Source organism: Vitis vinifera, chromosome 14 (genome assembly GCF_030704535.1).
Source record: "Vitis vinifera cultivar Pinot Noir 40024 chromosome 14, ASM3070453v1".
NCBI lineage: Eukaryota > Viridiplantae > Streptophyta > Magnoliopsida > Vitales > Vitaceae > Vitis > Vitis vinifera.
Genome location: NC_081818.1, coordinates 18,389,877 through 18,409,121, shown reverse-complemented (window position 1 = coordinate 18,409,121; position 19,245 = coordinate 18,389,877). Strand labels below are relative to the sequence as shown.

The 19,245-nt window shown below is 34.7% G+C and overlaps 1 protein-coding gene across 1 annotated transcript; it reads left to right on the top strand.

The window, feature by feature from the left end:
• The first annotated feature begins 4,185 nt into the window (after positions 1-4,185).
• On the top strand, positions 4,186-13,075 carry LOC100260463 (E3 ubiquitin-protein ligase SINA-like 7). Its single transcript, XM_002271721.4, has 2 exons — positions 4,186-4,857; positions 12,238-13,075. Exons 1-2 carry the CDS (start codon positions 4,477-4,479, stop codon positions 12,922-12,924), a joined length of 1,068 nt encoding a protein of 355 aa, XP_002271757.1. The 5' UTR covers positions 4,186-4,476; the 3' UTR covers positions 12,925-13,075.
• The last annotated feature ends 6,170 nt before the right edge of the window (positions 13,076-19,245 follow it).

Below are 19,245 nucleotides of genomic sequence, written 5' to 3'. Positions count from 1 at the left end.
AAGAATCGATCTGGGAACATGCAAATCATATATCTTTATATTTAGGTTCTCTTATTGGTTTTGAATACCATGTTTTTATTGTGCTTAAACTAGAGAGTCCTGGGAATAAATTGCATGCACTCTAATGATCTAAGGCTTGGGAACAGAGTAATCTAGGGTTTCTTACAATAATAGGAGGAACTGAGACTTGGGGATGGTAAAAGTAATTCTGAAAGGTTGATGGCATCTACCTCATTAGATTATTGATACTAGTTTTATAGGGAGTCTGCATGCATTGGATAATAGGTAATAGATTGAAGGAAAATTAGATTTAATTAATTCTTATCTCGATGTAATGATATAAAACACTAGAGTGCAATTGACTCTCTTTAGTGGAATATTGAGTCAACTTCATAATTAGATTTAGAGAAAGCTAGTATTTTCCTATAAGTCCTAATGATCCTTGTTCAAGCTCATATTCCTAAGTGGCACATTATTTAAGGTATAAATGGGGTTTTTATTCATAAGTATGTATAAGAGCATTTTGGTAAAAATGCAAGGTTTCATATGATTTATGAATAGTCTTTCTAAATTGAGTTAATTAATTTATTGAAACTCATTTTGGTAAAGAAGCAAGGTTTCACATAAATAAGCTTCCGCATTTGGTTATGTGTGTATCAATTTATACAAGCATACATACAACTAAAATGTTGTATATATGCTTGTATCAATTCTCTAGTGGTCTTCCGCACTTGGAATAGGGCTTCTAACCTCTTTTTTACCATACAAAGTAGATGTATTGAGTGGTAAAGGTAGCTTACAACTACTCAAAGTTCAAGATGGAGTTAGATGGTGATTGGGGGAACCACATGAGGTCAATCCATAAAAACTTTATGGGAAGACCTTCAAAGTAGCAAGTCATTTCTTTGTGTTAAAATCATCATTTGTTTAACATATAATAGAAGCTCCAATGGGTTGGTAATCCCATTGAACATATTAAATTTAAGGAGTACAAATTGATTACGAATTCCTTAGGTTCCTCTTCCTTGATGGTAGCCTTGTTGAACAAAGTGGAGGTGATGCCATGCATTGCTTACAAAGCGAAGGGCTTGAAAAGGTATAACAAGCATACAAGATTTGTTAGCCATAGCCTAGTGGGCACTCTTCCCTTCCCTTTCGATGTGGGACTATGTCATGCCCATTTGGAGTTAGTGGATTCTTAGTCAAACAAGTGACTCCTTTTATGCCATGTTTCCCTAACTTACTTTTAACGAGATGACTATGGACTGAGAAGGCTTAGATGCCAACTAATCTCATGCATTTATCCTCTCAGTCGAATGTTTTCATGGTTGAGTTCTTTATTACACATATTCAACTCCTTGAGTTAGTGCATCATATCTTCCCTTTATGTTTGGAACCTTTGTTCTATTTTCTCCATTTACTATTGATCCGTAATAATGGGGGATTGTCACAAGGCCACCTACTATTAGTTCGAGTGTTGACCATCACTAAGTTTATTAAGTGATGGCTTTTATGTTTATTTCCCATGATGCCAACTTGTTGTGCCCCTTTTAAGTTAGGCTCAAATTAGATGTCCCCTTCCTTTAGTGGATCAAAGAGATAGAATAATAAAAAGGGTTTGACTATGTTGAATTAATCCCTTTTTGATGATTAAGTTAGTTATGGAGTGAAGTGAGAAAATAATAGATAAAGAATGAATTGTTTTTTATACCTTGTTTTGAGGTTGAGGCTTTTTTTTATAAGTTCCCTTCTATGGATCTATTATTAAGCTAATAGATGGATGTATCAATTATGCTATGCCTCAAATGATTTTCATTATATCCATCTTGAAGGCTTTAGCCATTATGTAATAATTATCGAATTATTTTTTATTTCAACTATTATGTGATTAATGTGGGATAATTATCATTATGCTAGTAATATGTGAGTCATCTTATATTTGGGTTGTATTTTATAAGTAATAGGGGTCAACACTTTTTGCGATATGATGATAGTATTGATGTAATCATATTTATTATGTTGCAATTAGATAAGCCTCATACTAGTGTCATGTACATTATACAAAGGTAGAGTTACCGATATTTTGATCTACTTTAAATCAAATATGAAAAAATAATTATTTTTTAATTTTATTTTTTTTTCCTTTCCTGAGTACTTTTAGGAAGCCAAATACAACTTAAATATATTTATTCATTTTTATAGGTATAAGAACAAAACCAATACAACTTGAAAATTGAGTAAACTTAAGTGAGCTAAGATGTTAATTCATTTAGGAAAAGAAAGTATACTATATCAATTAAAATTAAAAATTATATTAATTGTAATTACAAACTATTTTTTTATTCCACACATCTCTACTATTAATAAAAGTATGACGTATTTGTCAAATTTTTCATTCCAAAAATGTCTCATATATTTTTTCCTTTTATTCCAAAAATGCCCTCATATCTTTACTTTTCATTTCAAAAATACTACTTACAACCTATTCATTCTATTTGACATCAACCTATATTTCAATTAATGTTATGAAATATTTATGAATAATAATCATATAATTTATAATTAATAATACTATGAAATAAACTTACAAAATATGATTTTATAAAATTTCAAAATGTAATATCAATTAACATTATAAAATATTTATAATTAATATACCATATAATTAATAATTAACAATAATATGAAATAAACTTATAACATGCACCACCTCGAGAACAACCTCAAGTCTGAATTATAACTTCTAAGGCTAAGGTAGCAATTTTGAAATGTGGTTTTACTATAATTTGTGTTTTAATTTAATTTCTATCTTAATTGAAGACAATTTTACCATTTTTTCATATGATTATTTTTTGCATGTGTTTATAGTTTGTTGGTATCTAAAATCTATAGTAGAAATTACTTGTCCCTTTATCAATGAAATTTATTTTTTGCAATGTTTATACAAGATTTAGTTGAACTCACCTCTCCAATAAGAACTTTTTTCACACTTTTTGGTTTATCAATTCAACATGTTTCTAGATGCTTATGGGTGGTCTTCAAGGATGATTGCACTCATTATGATGTGATGAAGGATCTTAATTAATGAAAACAAAGAAGACATTGAGATATAGATGATTATCTTACTCTCTTATTTCATGGTCTTTGAAATGGTAGCTTTTTTTATTTTGTACATATTGATAAAAAACATAAATGAGTTCCTTAAGGCTATGTTTGGTTCCCAGAAAATATATTGGAAAATGTGAGGGAAAGAAAATAGAAAGAAAAAATAGAAGAAAAGAAAAAACGAGGGAAAATAAAAATGAATTTAAAATCAATAAATTATTTTTACATACTGCCTCAAACTTATTTTACTTATTTTCACTTTCCAATATAAATATTAAATAATTAAAAAATATATAAAATTTTAGTTAATCTTACTTATATATTATTTTCTTTATTATTTTCTATAAGACAACTAAACATGAGAAAATTATTTTCCTTAATATTTTTTTTTTCTTAGTACTTTCTAGGAATCAAACATAACCTAAAAAGGTAGATGTCCTAAAAAAAAATTTAATTTTGAAGGAGAATATACCTAGCTTTCACCCTCATTTAGTTTAATGCATTTAATATGAAATCCATTTGTCTAATGAAAAAAAAATGCTTGCTTTAGAGGATAAGTTGGGAAAGTGATAGGATGCATAGACCTTATGCAAGAATGGTATTTAGGATTATATTGCTTAGTGGGAACTAAAAATAGAACCTTAACTATCAATTAATCAAATTTCCATATATATTAACTTGATTCCCAATTGCCTTTAATTAAATTATTTTTAATTTCAAACATATTTTATTCATTTAGACATCATAGTGAGAATATATTTAAAAATAATGATTCCAAGTACATGACTCATTTTTTATAATTATTTTATATATTTATAATACTTTAAATATGAATATTTTATAAATACATTTATTATTTAAAATTGATAAAAATAAATATGAGTTAAAATGAACGAAAATAATTATTAATTAAAATTACTGAAGGAAAATATATCAATTTGATAATTTATAATAAATTTGATGATTTGTAATAAATTTTAAGTTATTCTCGGAGTCCCAACTCTATTTTAAAAGGGTAATTTTGTCCCTTATAATATCCTTTCTTGATTATACAAAGTGTAACCCTTCGCACTAATTAGCGGCCTATCAAACCCACAAGCATAATAATCGCAAACTTAAAAGTCAATTTAATCTATTGTTTAAATAATAAATATTAAATTTTTGGGAACGCCCACCGAATATAATTATAAAATAAAAAATGACTGGAAACCGCGCAAATGATAGCGGTGGTTGTTGCGTGATAATCAAATATCTCAAATCTCAAAAATATTGAATGAGAATTATGAATAAGATGAATTTTTGATCCAGAAGTGTCTGATCCAATTCTCAATCGCCCCGGAGTGTTATCTATGATGGTCTCACAATAGAGAAATGGCGAAGTTAAGATTTTCAGAAGACGAATGCGACGATGCTTTGCCAGTGAAGGTGGTGCTCGCAAGAGAACGGAGAATAGCCTACAGATTTAGAATTGGAGGTGCAGGGCAACCGGGGATGTCCTCTGACGAAGAACATGACGGCTCCTGCTCATCTGAAGGATCGGATGATGATACGGATGATTCCGCGGACGTGAATGTGGAAATTGTTGATGATGAACATGGACAAGAAATCGTGGAGGCAGTGCGAGACCCAGGTCAGGGAACAAGTTCGGGAAGCGAGGCTAATAGAGATGCTTCGGTTTCTGTGATCCTGACTGACCCGGAAGTGCTTGATTGCTCCATTTGCCTTGAACCCTTGAGCGTTCCCGTATTTCAGGTTTGTCAGTATTTTTCATGCCGTGCCCTCGATTTCTCCTTTTGTGTGTTTTCTGTTTTTGATGAAATTTTTGAATCTCTTTCTTGTTTACTATTGATGGCGTAATTGTGTTGTTTGTAGAAGGTAGGAGCTCCTGGTTTGAGAGAGTTGGGGAATTGGAGTGGGTTTTTGAAATTCTGATGAGTGTAGGGATGTTTTATTGCTTTTGCACTTGTAGACAGTTGGCAGGAGGATTTGAATGTCCTTGGAGAGATGGGTAGAGTCAGTTTCGGGTTGGACTCCTTTGGTTTATGAGATAGCCCAGAAATGGGTGGGTGGGTGTGTGCGTTTAAGGAAATTGAGGGCAGTCATGCAAAATTCTGGGTTTCTTACTGTTGATGATGTGTTTTCTGGAGAAAAATAATTATTACATTTTTGAAAGGCAACATGAAAACACGACAAATCTAAGTCCAATTTTGGCTCCCTCTTCTATAATCTCATGAAAGACATTCCCATTTTGGACTGAGCTTGCATGAGTGCCAATTGAACAGAAAGAAATCTTGTCACTGGTTGCTAAGAGTTTTGTACCATACTTTATTGATTTCTTTCTATTTTAGTTTTAAGCATCTATCAAAATGATTATATTCTCATTTTGGACACGATATGTTCATGGATGCCTCATTTCTGTCAGGGCATTGAAGAAATTTTGGTCATTTGTATTTCAGCTATGTCCTTGTGTCCAAATCCTTAGGGTTTGGAGAGGTTTGATACACCTGCATACAATTTAGTTACCTGAATCCATATAGCATAATCAAGGAAGCTATTGCTGTTAAGATAATTATTTGAAGGAAGCAAAGATTCTCTTGAGACACCAAAAAGGTCGCACATAAACATGGGAAAACAAGAAAATAAACTCTCCACCCATCTACAACCAGGGTCCCCCAAGGACTTGCTCTTGTGCAGGAATGGCTCCATCTACTTGAAGGTTGAACTGTTTTTTCCTTTCAAGGAGTTGATAGAAAGAATAAGGGTAAAGCCATCAACTTCTAGAGAGAGTAGCCTGCCCACCATTTGAACTGTTCACCTGTCAATTGAGGAAAAGAAAATCATTCCCTTCTGTCAAATTCACCATCTTCCACAAATGTCACAATCTTAAACTTCCACTTTCAACTTTCACCCTGTTGAAAGTACTTTCATTTTACTTCTTTACCCAGATTTATTTATCTTCATTTAGTTTTGTCCTGTGACTTCTATTTTCATTTATCTGTTAGTTTTTACATTATTTGTTAGTTTTTTGTGTTTTTTTTTTTTTTTTTTCATTTAGCTTTTTCTGCTGGTTTCTGTTTTCATTTTATGTTTTTTTTTGTTATTTTAAATTATGTTTATGCACTTAATAATTATGATAAATTTTAGAGTTCCAAAAGACTTAAGCCTCAAGGCCTTGGGGCTTACACCTTGCCTCATGGGCACTAAAATGCCCCATCTTACACTTTCATGATTGTAAATTTTTATATTCTCTGAAGTTAGGATGATAAAGAGACATGAAACATGATGGCAAGCGAAGAAAAATGCTATTGACAAAGGTCAATCTCCTCTCTCCTACTGCTGCCCTATTAACAAATGCAGCTACTAATCTCATCCGCTGTCCTAATGGGAATAAACTCTCTCTTTCTCAAATTCATTTCCAAATTGATTATGCCTCAGAACATAATAGGGTGCATCTGGGACATCTTAGTTGCTCTACATTATTCCCACAAGAGATGATGGTGTCATCAGCATATAGGAAGGGTAAGACACTCTTTCTCCTGTCTTCTCTATACCCAGAACCCCTCAGCCAAGCAAACTTCTATTGCCCTGGTTACCAATCCACCTGAAGTATTTATCATACTCATGAACAGGAATGCTGATAAATAAAGGAGCCTCATCGAGACCCTTTGAGATCCTGGAAAATCCTGTTTGTGATCCATTCACCCTTTGAAATCCTGGAAAATCCTGCTTGTGACCTATTCACCATTACTTTACAGGTGATATACATCCCACACCTGTCTTGAAGGCCAAACGATTTACTAATCATTGAAGGAATTTCCAATCAGACTGTTGTAGGGATTCTCAATTTTAAGCTTAAATATTTCTGCCTCCTATTCTTCCTTCGTATGTGAGCACATGCATTGCAATGAAAACTGCATCTAAAGTTTTTCTCTGCCATTCAAGAAGGAAAAAAAAGGTGTTGTGAGTGCTAAAAGCAACTTTTCTAACCTGTTGCTAATTATTCTTTCCTCGTAAGTGAACACATCCATTGCAATGAATACTGCATCTAGAGTTTTTCTCTGCCATTCAAGAAGGAAAAAAAAAAAAGGTGTTGTGAGTGCTAAAAGCAACTTTTCCAACCTGTTGTGAGCTAAGAACTTTACATTTATAATAGTTGGAATGATCCTTAACATTCTGATTCATAATAATTAATAAATGCAATTGAAAATTGATTTTTGAAAAAGTTGGTTTGCTAGTTGATAAAATTGGATACAATTTGCAGCTAACAGAACTCATAAAAATAAATTAGCATCAGTTATTTGATTGGACTTTAGTGAATTTTTCCTCCAATGGAAAATTGCCATAACCTTTTGGGAACTGGTGACTAAAGAAGAGGGAAATGGTGAATCTATTAGTCAAATTTTTTTATTCAAAGAAAGTTGGACTGCCAATCAATCTATGGTAGGGAACGAGATCAAAACAAAGTTTTAGAGGAGAGATGAGGTGAAATTGTAGATCTAGGTTCAGTTGCAAGCTGGAGGCCAGTCTTCTCTCTCCATATCAATGGCAACCGGCTTCTCAATTTTTTAACATGCACTCACACAAGCGGGTAATAAGACTAGGTGAAAAATTAACTTATCATGTGTAGGTCCAATGGTGTGAGCTAGCAAGGAGAGTTGTGTGTACTTTCCACCTGCTTTATGATACACCCCGGCTGTATACATTTACTTAGTATTTTTGGAGGTTCCTATTGTTTAGTTCTTTGTTTTTGAGAGGATTTCTCATCCTTCTTTTGTATTTTTTAAATCCTTATTTAATATAAAAATTGAAGATGAATCTCACATATGGATAACACCTAGAGGTGGGGTGAATAGGTCTTTTTGCAACAATTAGAGAAGGTGTCTTACAAATGCTTACAATTCCCTTGTTTTTCTCCTATGAATTGATCTTCTTTTTCAATTCTATGAACAAACAAGCAAATCACTAGCAACAATGGATGCAATAACACTCTCCCAAACAAGTTATTCAATGCAAGTCACATGCAAATGCAACAGCACTCCCCAAACATGATATATAAGACATTGCATCACCACACACTCATTTTCACATGCCCCTTGACATCAATCAACAAAAATGAAATATATCTTGTTCTTGCAAAGCTCCAATAGTCAAATTTCAACTTATGCTCCATTTAAACAATCAACATAACTCAATGAAAAACATCCTAAGCTAATGAAATACTTATCAAAAGATGAGATAGAATAAAGAGACAATGACATCAATTTTTTAACGTGGAAAACCTCTGAAGAGATAAAAATACCAAGGGCCTCAAGCAATCAAATGATCCACTATGAAGAAAAATTAGTTGAGTACTAGGATTTACCTAGACCAAGCCTTCTATCCTCTCCCCAATTACTTGCCTAGAACCTTTAAGCTTCAGATACCACCTTTCTTCTTTTGGAAAATACTTGGAATCCACTCCAAGCTTTGATCTCAGCCTCTTCTTGAGTCCACACAAGAAGAAACTTGGGTTTTACCCCAAATATGTTGAATATGAGAGCAATATGAGAGCAAGGATGAATAACACCATGAATCAACCCATTTGAAACAAAAATTTCTCACTCAAAAATGTTTTTCAACTCAAACACAAGTGATTTTCTCTTAAGGCAAACTCTCCCCAATTTGGTAAGAAAAACTTGAAGCTCAGAACTAGGTTTTCACTCTCACAGCTGCCTCTCTTCTTCTGAAAGCTTAAGTATTAGGGTTTTAAAACCCATCCAACGGTTGAGAATGACTTGAGAAAAAGTTGAAGGAATGTAGATGTGATCAAAGTTTGATTGATCAGAGAAGATTAAAAAGAATTGGGTATAGCAGAAACTGTTACCCTTAAGTTTGATTGATCAAAAATCGATTCAAATGATTTAAACATTATATTTTACACTCCTTATGCAACCACTCCATTTTTTAATAAAATGATAAGAGTTTAAAACAAGGTTGATCAATGTTTTCCGTCATCCGATACCTTAAATGCACTTACCAACTCCTCTAGCCATCTTCAAACACAAACAATTTGGAAAAGGCAAGTGTCCAAGGAAGGATTTGAAGAGTATGAGCTATGAGACACAATGGGAATTTTGACCCGGAATTGCCAATACACAAATACACTTACAAAAATTAAATGAATCAGTTTGCTTGACCAACCCAAGCCTTGGAGCCTCTACTTCTTTTGCTAACATCCTTTGATGACAGGCCAACTGAAGGAAGACGCGCCTCCTGTAGGAAGAGTGTAAATAATTTCTATTTTTATTTTTGGGAATTTATTTTATTTTATTCTATGAGTCTTATATTTTTGGGAAGTGTCCTATTGAGAATTATTTTTTATTTTATTATATTTTATTTTATTCTATTAATGTTATATTTTTGGGAAGAATCCTATTGGGATTGTGCTAGTGGAGTCTCATTCCTTTTATAAGTAGAATCACTTTCCACTTTGTGTCATCTTCTAATTACAAGTAGATTCCCATTGGGACTGTGTTAGTGGCCTATAAAAGCAGGTCACCTCTCTCTCTATACATCAATACCAATTTTTCAGAGAATTTTTCAGGGAGTATTTTCATACATTTATTTGGAGGAATTTTTTCAAAACCCGAGTTGTACACATCTCGCTTACAGAGAGATCTGACTGTTGAATCCTAGAGGTAGACCACTGGTACCCTAGTGCTTCGAGTTCGTCTTCGAGGAGGGTGGATCTATTTCAAGAACAATACTTGTCACGCCTCAGCCAATAAGTTTTTCTTTTAATTCATTTTATTCTTTGTTTGTGTCTTTTGGGCTAGTCTTTTGTTTTCATACCCTTAGACTCCAACACCTCCTACTTCTGTCTCATCAGAAGTAGACACTTAGGCTATAGAATATAGAATCTCACTTTCTACACTATCAGCTACTGTGCCTAATTTGAAGCTTGTTGGTCAAGTTGAAGTTGATGTTGTATGAGGAAATCCCTAGATAATCCTTGAGAAGGTTATTGAACATGATCTGCTCGACTCCCCTTCCAGAGACAACTTCTTTTCCCCCAGCCTGATTCCAAATGAAGAAGAAGCTAGGCTCTCTCTTGAAATCTCTGAAATCCAGCCTCCCATGGAGGTTGAGGATCAAGCTAGCCACTGATCTAAAACCAGCCTGCCTCTCATTCCAGTCCCGCTGATAGTGAGGAGCTTCATTTTGATGAAGCGGATCTATGTATCTCTCTTTCTCTCTCTCTTTATATATATGAAATGTTAAAATTTGAATTTAGATTTAATTTTTATATTAGCTTTAGGATTGAAAAGCATGATACATTTGTGACAAAATTCATGAGACATAATAGGAGGGTGGGCTTGGTATCTTAAATTATTATAAAGAGAGGAATTTATATGTGTCTTAAACACACTCTTCCCATCAGTTGTCCTAAATCCATGTGTATAAATTCCCTTAGTCTAAAATATTATTGTCCACAGAATTGTTGGAATAGGGCTACTGCACCAACTATTCAATTTACAAAGAGAGTCCAGGAGAATTTCTCGTGTTTTCACCTATTCTCTTCAGTTTATCATTGAATTTGTTTCTAATGATTCGTATATATCTTCGGTTGATCTCTGATAATGTCTCACTGAATGGTGGAGCCCTTATAATTGATTAAGTTAGGCTTGCTTACATCAGAACCACTCCTTCATTGAGTTAGCTAAAAGGTCAATGTTTACAACATCATCCAAACTAGTTGGTTTCAGAAATCTTAAATATTAAACCTTCTAAATTTCTATCTGGAAATCCAATTTTGTGTTGACTTGGTTTACCCAAGGAATATCCATCCATATTTAGTTTGACTTGACTCTTAACTCAAGTAATTCTAGGACATATAATGTTACTTCTACTATTAGGAAGTGGTGGAAAATCTGAAATGTGTATTTGCCTAGCTCCGAATGACTGATCCTGCTCAAATAAGGAGAAAGTTGATTGTAAACTAAGTGTTGTTGGGCGTTCCTCTTATTCCTATTGTTCAGATTGCCGTAGAAGCATTGAAGGAACAGTCCTAAATACTGTGGCCTATCTGACAGACACACATGGTGTTAACATGGTCAAATATCAAGAAGTAAAATTAGCAGTGTTATTGTTTCATAAGAGGTCAGCAACTAGGTAATGTAAATTTGAGTCACTGTTGTCAGTTCCAAATACCTACTTATTAGTAATTTGAATATGCTGCTGTATTTTCATTTTAATTGATGTTAGTTTTAATTCTCTCCAACTAGTATTTAGCTTTTGAAAATGCATCTATGCTCATTAATCAGTTGTGTTTATTTATTTATCTTTTGACTCATTTAAAGAAATCTGGTTGCTCAGTCTTTTTTCCCCCTTTTTGTTCTTTTCTTTTTCTTTTTCTTTTTCTTTTTTAATATAAATCAACTGTTCACCAATTGCAAATTGAAAAAAAAAAATGTTGGAAACTGTTCTATGGTTTAAAAATTCCTTACCAAATGGATGTAAGCTCTTGTACTCCCCTTGGTAAATTGGACATAAATGTCCAGTGTTTTTCTTCTGGCTTTCTTTATTTCTTGTTGCTGTTTCTGTTATTGTTTTGGGGAGTGGGGCTTGGGTGGGAGGTCTTTTCTTCATTGTGGCGAGGAAGTTGTCATGTGCTCATTTTCTGATTGTTTATAAATTATTCGAGGAGGCAAATCAGAAATTTGTATTATTAAGTCTTTTTAGATAGCAAGCATGGATTAGATTGTACACATTGAGCTAGAAACTATGTCAACGTGTTAGCACAGACAACATGAGACAATCAAATTTCGACACAGCTTTCTCTTGAAATATTTTTCAATTTTTATTGAGTAAAGTATACTATGGATTTCTTTGTATCTGATATTCCTGCTTGAAGTTTGAAAGAACAGGATTTAATAATGATTGTAGAAGTCTGTTTCCATTGGTTTCTCTTGCCTAGCAAAAGTATGTTTTCATTGCTTCCCCCAACAGAGATTACTAGACCAGATAGTTTGTCAAATTAATTTCAGAACTGTTCCTGTTCCCAGCATGAATGCATAGTAACACGTCTGATATATGTGTGTTTTTTTTTCCTCTTCTTCTTCCCTTTTTGTGTATGCTTGTTTGGCAATTCAGTGTGAGAATGGGCATATAGCATGCTCTTCCTGCTGCACCAAACTCAGCAACAGATGCCCGTCCTGCTCCTGGCCTATTGGCTATAACCGTTGCCGGGCTATTGAAAAGGTTCTTGAATCAGTCAAAGTATCATGCCAAAACACAGCATATGGCTGCAAAGAAACAGTGAGTTACGGTAAGAAACATGACCACGAGGTGACATGCAACTACGTACCATGTTCATGCCCTCATTCCAACTGCAACTTCCGGGGATCATCCAAACAGCTAGCTCAACACTTCAGAAGTAAACATCTGAATTCAGTGATACGCTTCCAGTACAACAGCTTCTTCCCTGTTCATTTGGAATTTAATGCAGTGGACAAGTTCTGCATTCTAGAAGCAAAAGAAGGTGCCCTATTCATTGTTAGTAGCTCTATTCAACAGCTTGGGCATGCAGTCACAGTTTGTCGTATTGGGCCTAGATCATCTAGAGGGCATGCATTCAATCTTGCAGCATGGAAAGGGGACAGGTCGATCATGTTACAATCATTCACGGAGAATATTAGAGAAGTTGTTGAACTTCCTTCTCTTTCAATGGGATTTCTTCTAATTCCAAACGCATTCCTGGGTTCTTCAGGACAGTTGAAGTTGGAGCTGTGTATAAGGGGGAACAATGCACGTCCTGCAAAAAAAATAAAGCTGAAGTAGTGCTGTTTAAAATGACTTGGGTCTGTTGTATATATAATTGACTTGGTGTATAGGGTTATCTGGAAATTGACTCGGGTCTATTGTATATATAATTGTTATTCCACACTCTGAAACTTGCTTCTTTCCTATTACTTTTTCGGTTTTGTCCTAATATTTTTCTCATTACTTTCAACTCTAATTTCTGCATCTAGCGAGGAACCTAGTCTAGTATAGGTGATAAAGTTTGATACGATTCACTAACATAATTTGATTTTAACACATTTTCATAAGTTCGGATCGGATATAATTGTATTTAGGTTAATTCGTGTTGGCATGCATAATTTGTTTAATACATATGTTTTTGTGTGAATATGCATAACTTGTTCGATAAACATGTTTTTGGGTTATCTTATATAATATGAATTTGATTGGAATTGATTTGTTTAATAAATGTGTTGATTAACTTGATCATAGCTATAATATGTGTTTGACTCATTTAAAATTTGATTTTAAATAAATAGATCAATTGAATGCTAAACATGCTAAGATGGAAGATTAATTATATTTTTCGGTTCGCCATTAATATCTAACTCGATCTAATATTTGATTATTAAGCGAGTTATATGAATTGTTACCTATTTAATAATTAGGTAAGTATATGTCACTATGGACCCCGCATTTCGGTTCATGCGTTTCCCATTCGATGGTGAGCTCGATTTTGATTTCGAAAAATGATTTAATTGGTTAAAAAAATGACTTGGAGTCGCCACTTATTTTTGTTTTATTTTTAAAAGGGTAAACAAAATAAGAAAGAAAACCCTAAGTGCGACTCCTCATTTTGGAAAAGGTGATCTACGAGAAACCGGATCGGGCTCGGGGGTCAGGTTACTTATTGGGAAGGTACGGTAAAAGACCATAGCACCCCTTTAAGTCCCTAAAATCGGGTCTCTACTAATAAAATGAAGCTGACGTGGCAATCAATAAGAAAGTCAATGGATACTCACATCAATCATGCATATATGAGAATCAAAACACGCAATAGAGATTGACTAGAATGAGAGTGGATGCGTACCTCGGCCACGAGCCACAATGCGCTATCAAGAAACGGGATTAGTGCACAATTAATGAATACAAAATATAGCTCATGCATATCGGAGTGCAAAATGAAGATCAAGCAAAACACATTAAGCACGACAATTGACAGTCAAAAAGGGATCAAACATCTGGCCCCCAACAAAGCCCAATTTATTGTTCATGAGCTAATCTCACAAATTTCGTGTTTTAGAATTATGAAGAATTCACTATTACTTAGGTAAAATCAAGAAGATCAGAAGATTATTTAGGGACCGAAATGGAATTAAAACTATTCGAGTGAAAATTGGATTCTTGGAGTTTATTGGAAAATTGGAGTCTTGGGAATTAAATTTAAAAGATTAGAGCTTCGGTAATTAATATGAAATTTGTCAAAGAAAATGAGAAATGAACTTTAGGAAATTAAACTGCGAGAATATAGATTTTGAAAGTTGAATTAATAATAATAATAATAATAATAATATTTTAAAAGTTGAATTAATAATAATAATAATAATAATAAGATTTTGAAATAATAATAATAATAATAATAATAATAATAATGATAATAATAAAATTTTGAAATAATAATAATAATAATGATAACAAGATTTTCGAAGTTGAATTAATAATAATAATAAGAAGAATATTTTAAAAGTTGAATTAATAATAACAATAATAATAATAACATTTTAAAAGTTGAATTAATAATAATAATAATAATAATATTTTAAAAGTTGAATTAATAATAACAATAATAATAATAATAATAAGATTTTGAAATAATAATAATAATAATGATGATGATAATAATAAAATTTTGAAATAATAATAATAATAATAGTGATAACAAGATTTTGGAAGTCAAATTAATAATAATGATAAGAATAATATTTTAAAAGTTGAATTAATAAAAATAATAATAATAATATTTTAAAAGTTAAATTAATTATAATAAGATTTTGAAAGTTGAATTAATAATGATAATAAGAATAATAACAATAATAAGATTTAGAAAATTGAATTAATAATAATAATGACAATAATAATAATAATAATAATAATAATAATAATAATGATAATAATAATAATGGTTAATAAGATTTGGAAAATTGAATTAATAATAACAATAAGAATAATATTTTAAAAGTTGAATTAATAATAATAATAATAATAATAATATTTTTAAAAGTTGAAATAATAATAATAATAATAATAATAATAATAATAATAATAATAATAATAATAATATTTTGAAAGTTGAATTAGCAATAATAATAATAATAACAACAATAATAAGATTTAGAAAATTGAATTAATAATAATAATGACAATAATAATAATAATAATAATAATAATAGTGATAATGGTTAATAAGAATAATAATAATAATAATTAATAATGATAATATCATAAACCCAAGTCCATAAGCCCAAGCCCACGTCCATTCATTAAAAGAAGCCTTGGGCTCCCTTTCCATCAAGCCCAAGTCCATTCATTAAAAGAAGCCTTGGGCTGGGCTTCTTCTCAAACCCAATATCCATTCATTAAAAGAAGCCTTGGAGAAGAAGCCCAATATCCACTCATTAAAAGAAGCCTTGGGTTGGGCTTCTTCTCAAGCCCCAAAATCCATCACCAATGGGCAGGCCCCAAAACTCCATCTTCTTCACAGCCCGCCCCTCCAGCTGGGCATCATCATCTTCACCAGCAACCTCCTTGACAACAACCTTCAAGCCCCTTTCTCTTCACTCTTCCACGGCGGCCGCTTCAAAAGGGGACTCATGAGGGAGAAACCGCCATGCTTCAGGGAGTTCATCTTCACCAAGAATGGTGGTTTTGTGAGTTTGACAGGGATGGAAAGAAGGTGAGTGAGAGATGTCCGCGGGTATGGGAAAGTCGGGTATGCAATGGAGGTGGCTACATGCATGATGATGAAAGCAAGGATCACTAGTGGTGAGATATTTGCATGGGAAGAAGGATAGGAATCATGGGTGATGAGGTGGGTGTTAGAAAATGGAAACGTGGTGTAGAGAGAGAAAAGGTGGTGGCGGATTCATGGATGAGTGAGGTGGAGGATGAAGGAGTGGGGGTGTGCATGAGAGATGATGGGCTTGCACATGGATTAAAGAGGTGAGACATGGTGGATGGAATCATATGTAGGGCTGCGGGCATGAGGATATGAAACGCATGACTGTACATGCCTCTCTTTCAAGTGACATCCATGGGTTCAAAGCGAGAGGGACTAACGAAACTAGAAGAAACTCAAGTTTAGAGCACGCATACAGAAGGTTAAGTTTAACGAAAATAAATAACGGACCTTGCCTACCTTCACCAGAATAACAAATTAATACTCAAACTAGAACCAAAACGTCAAGAGGAGTTTAAATATGAGTTAAACTTAGCTCCTCAAACATCACTTAACAATCAATATTCAGGAATCAACGGAAATAACTGAACGATGATTAACATCTAATAGCCAGAATGATGAGAAAGTGATGGAGTACGAAGTGTCTAGGGTTCTAACCTGCAAGTTGCCTCCCCACCAGCAAGATCGACCCGGCTCTCTGAGTTACTCTGTTTTTCTTATCAAAAAAAAAAAAAAAATCTCCTTTCTCCCACAGCCCGCTATGCCCCTTCCCACCGATGCCTTTCCAACCAAAAGAACCTCTATTTTCTATCTTCCTTGGCAAGTCTCTACTTGCTTTCCTGTTCCTCCATCAGCAGCATGGCCTCCTCAACTACCAATCCGGCCATCCATGATTGCACGTCCAATCCGGCTTCCCTCCAGCAGAAAAGGGGCCCCCCCTCCTTATGCCATCAAAAAATCCTTTTTTTAAAAAAAAAAACTAAACCCCCTTGCTCTCTAAAGGGGGTCTACAGTCACATTTGGGTTAAAATTTTAGTTAAATACACCTAATTCGTATTGATTTGAAATTTCATTATATGTCTTTCATATTCTTTTCATTTAATATTTTCACTCATCTTCTTTTTAATTTAAAATAAATGAGGTATTTAACAAATTTTTAAATCAATGAAGACTAATTGTATTAAGTTGGATGATTGGTGTCGGTTGTTTAGCTTATGACTTGGACGTTAGATCTTATACTGGGGCATATTTCCCCCATTTTCTTTGAGTATCCTTGAGATTGAGACAGTGGCCAGCTTGGTTTTAGATTGAACACTAGCCCAGAGCTTCCGACGATCGATTGTATCAGGGCCTCCCTACATGGATTTGTTGAGATAGAGACGGATCGCATCAGGTTTCACCCGAGGAGTGTGGGTGGATCCTTTAGCCAGATGTTCATGAGACAGATTTGTTTTCTTCATTGTTACCTTGCAGATTGGATTATCTAGATGAGCATCATTTTACGCACTTTGAGGTTTACTTTTAGATGAGCCATGATATACACACTTTGAGATTTGCCTTTTGAGGTTCGTTGACATAGCAGTTTTTCAGACATAGAGGCCTCTTTCAGTTTTGACTTTTCAGAGGTTTGTCATGATGTATTGGTTCTTGACCTATTGATTTCAGTGGACGATTGATTTACTGGTTGTTTCAGCAGTGTGAGCACCCTGGATACTGGGGCATATTTCCCTTCTTGGTTTCAGTAATCCGACCCTTGACATTTTGAGTATGTGGCTTTGAGCCAATTTATTTCATGTCCACTTTCGAGTTGGTCTTCTCTATTATTCCCTTCTAGGCCCTGAGCCTCGTAGCCCTGAGTTATTCATTCCTTCTAGACCCCGAGTCTTATAGCCTTGAGCATTCTTCTTCCCTTAGGCCCTGAGCCCACTAGCCTTGAGCTATCTTTCCTTTTTTTAGGCCCTGAGCCTCGTAACCATGAGTTATCCATTCCTTCTAGACCCTGAGTCTTATAGCCCTGAGCTATCCTTTTTCCCTTAGGCCCTGAGCCCGCTAGCCCTGAGCTATCATTTCCTATAGACCCAGAGTCTTTCCAGCTCTTAGCTGAGCTTTCATCACTTGGTCGCCCATGAGTGGTTTGACCTGGAGTTTGCGTATCGCATTCTCCTTCTAGCCGATCAGTCACAGAGCCCGGAGCTCATAGCCTAGAGCTATTCATCGACCCAGAGTCATTTTCCATCTTGACCCAGAGTCATTCATAGCACCCCGAGCCTTGAGCTCACGACCCGGAGTCATTTGCATCATTCACATCCCTGAGATGTTTCATTTTCATCATTCTAGCCACTTGTGAGTGGCCTCGGCCCGAACCTTGAGTCGGAAAGTTTCCTGATCGGCTATCTATTTAGAGCCCGGAGCTCTCGACCTAGAGTCATTTTCCATTTTGACCCAGAGTCATTCCTTTCTATTTCGAGCCCGGAGCTCTTTCCATTATGACCCGGAGTCATTCCTTTCCATTTAGAGCCCGGAGCTCTCGACCCAGAGTCACTTTCCATTTCGACCCAGAGTCATTATTTCCTATTTTAGAGCCTGGAGTTCTCGACCCAGAGTCACTTTCCATTTCGACCCAGAGTCATTGTTTCCTATTTTAGAGCCCGGAGCTCTCGACCTAGAGTCACTTTCCATTTCGACCCAGAGTCATTGTTTCCTATTTCAGAGCTTGGAGCTCTCGACCCAGAGTCACTTTCCATTTCGACCCAGAGTCATTCTCTCCTATTTTAGAGCCTGGAGCTCTCGACCTAAAGTCATTTTCCATTACGGCCCAGAGTCATTTCCTTTCCATTTAGAGCCTACGACTCTCGACCCAGAGTCATTTTCCATTTTGACCCAGAGTCATTCCTTTCTATTTCGAGCCCGGAGCTCTCGACCTAGAGTTATTTTCCATTATGACCCGGAGTCATTCCTTTCCATTTAGAGCCCGGAGCTCTCGACCCAGAGTCACTTTCCATTTCGACCCAGAGTCATTATTTCCTATTTTAGAGCTTGGAGCTCTCGACCTAGAGTCACTTTCCATTTCGACCTAGAGTCATTGTTTCCTATTTTAGAGCCCGGAGCTCTCGACCCAGAGTCACTTTCCATTTCGACCCAGAGTCATTCTTTCCTATTTCAGAGCTTGGAGCTCTCGACCCAGAGTCACTTTCCATTTCGACCTAGAGTCATTCTCTCCTATTTTAGAGCCTGGAGCTCTCGACCTAGAGTCATTTTCCATTTTGACCCAGAGTCATTCCTTTCTATTTAGAGCCCGGAGCTCTCGACCCAGAGTCATTTTCCATTTTGACCTAGAGTCATTCCTTTCCATTTAGAGCCCGGAGCTCTCGACCCAGAGTCACTTTCCATTTCGACCCAGAGTC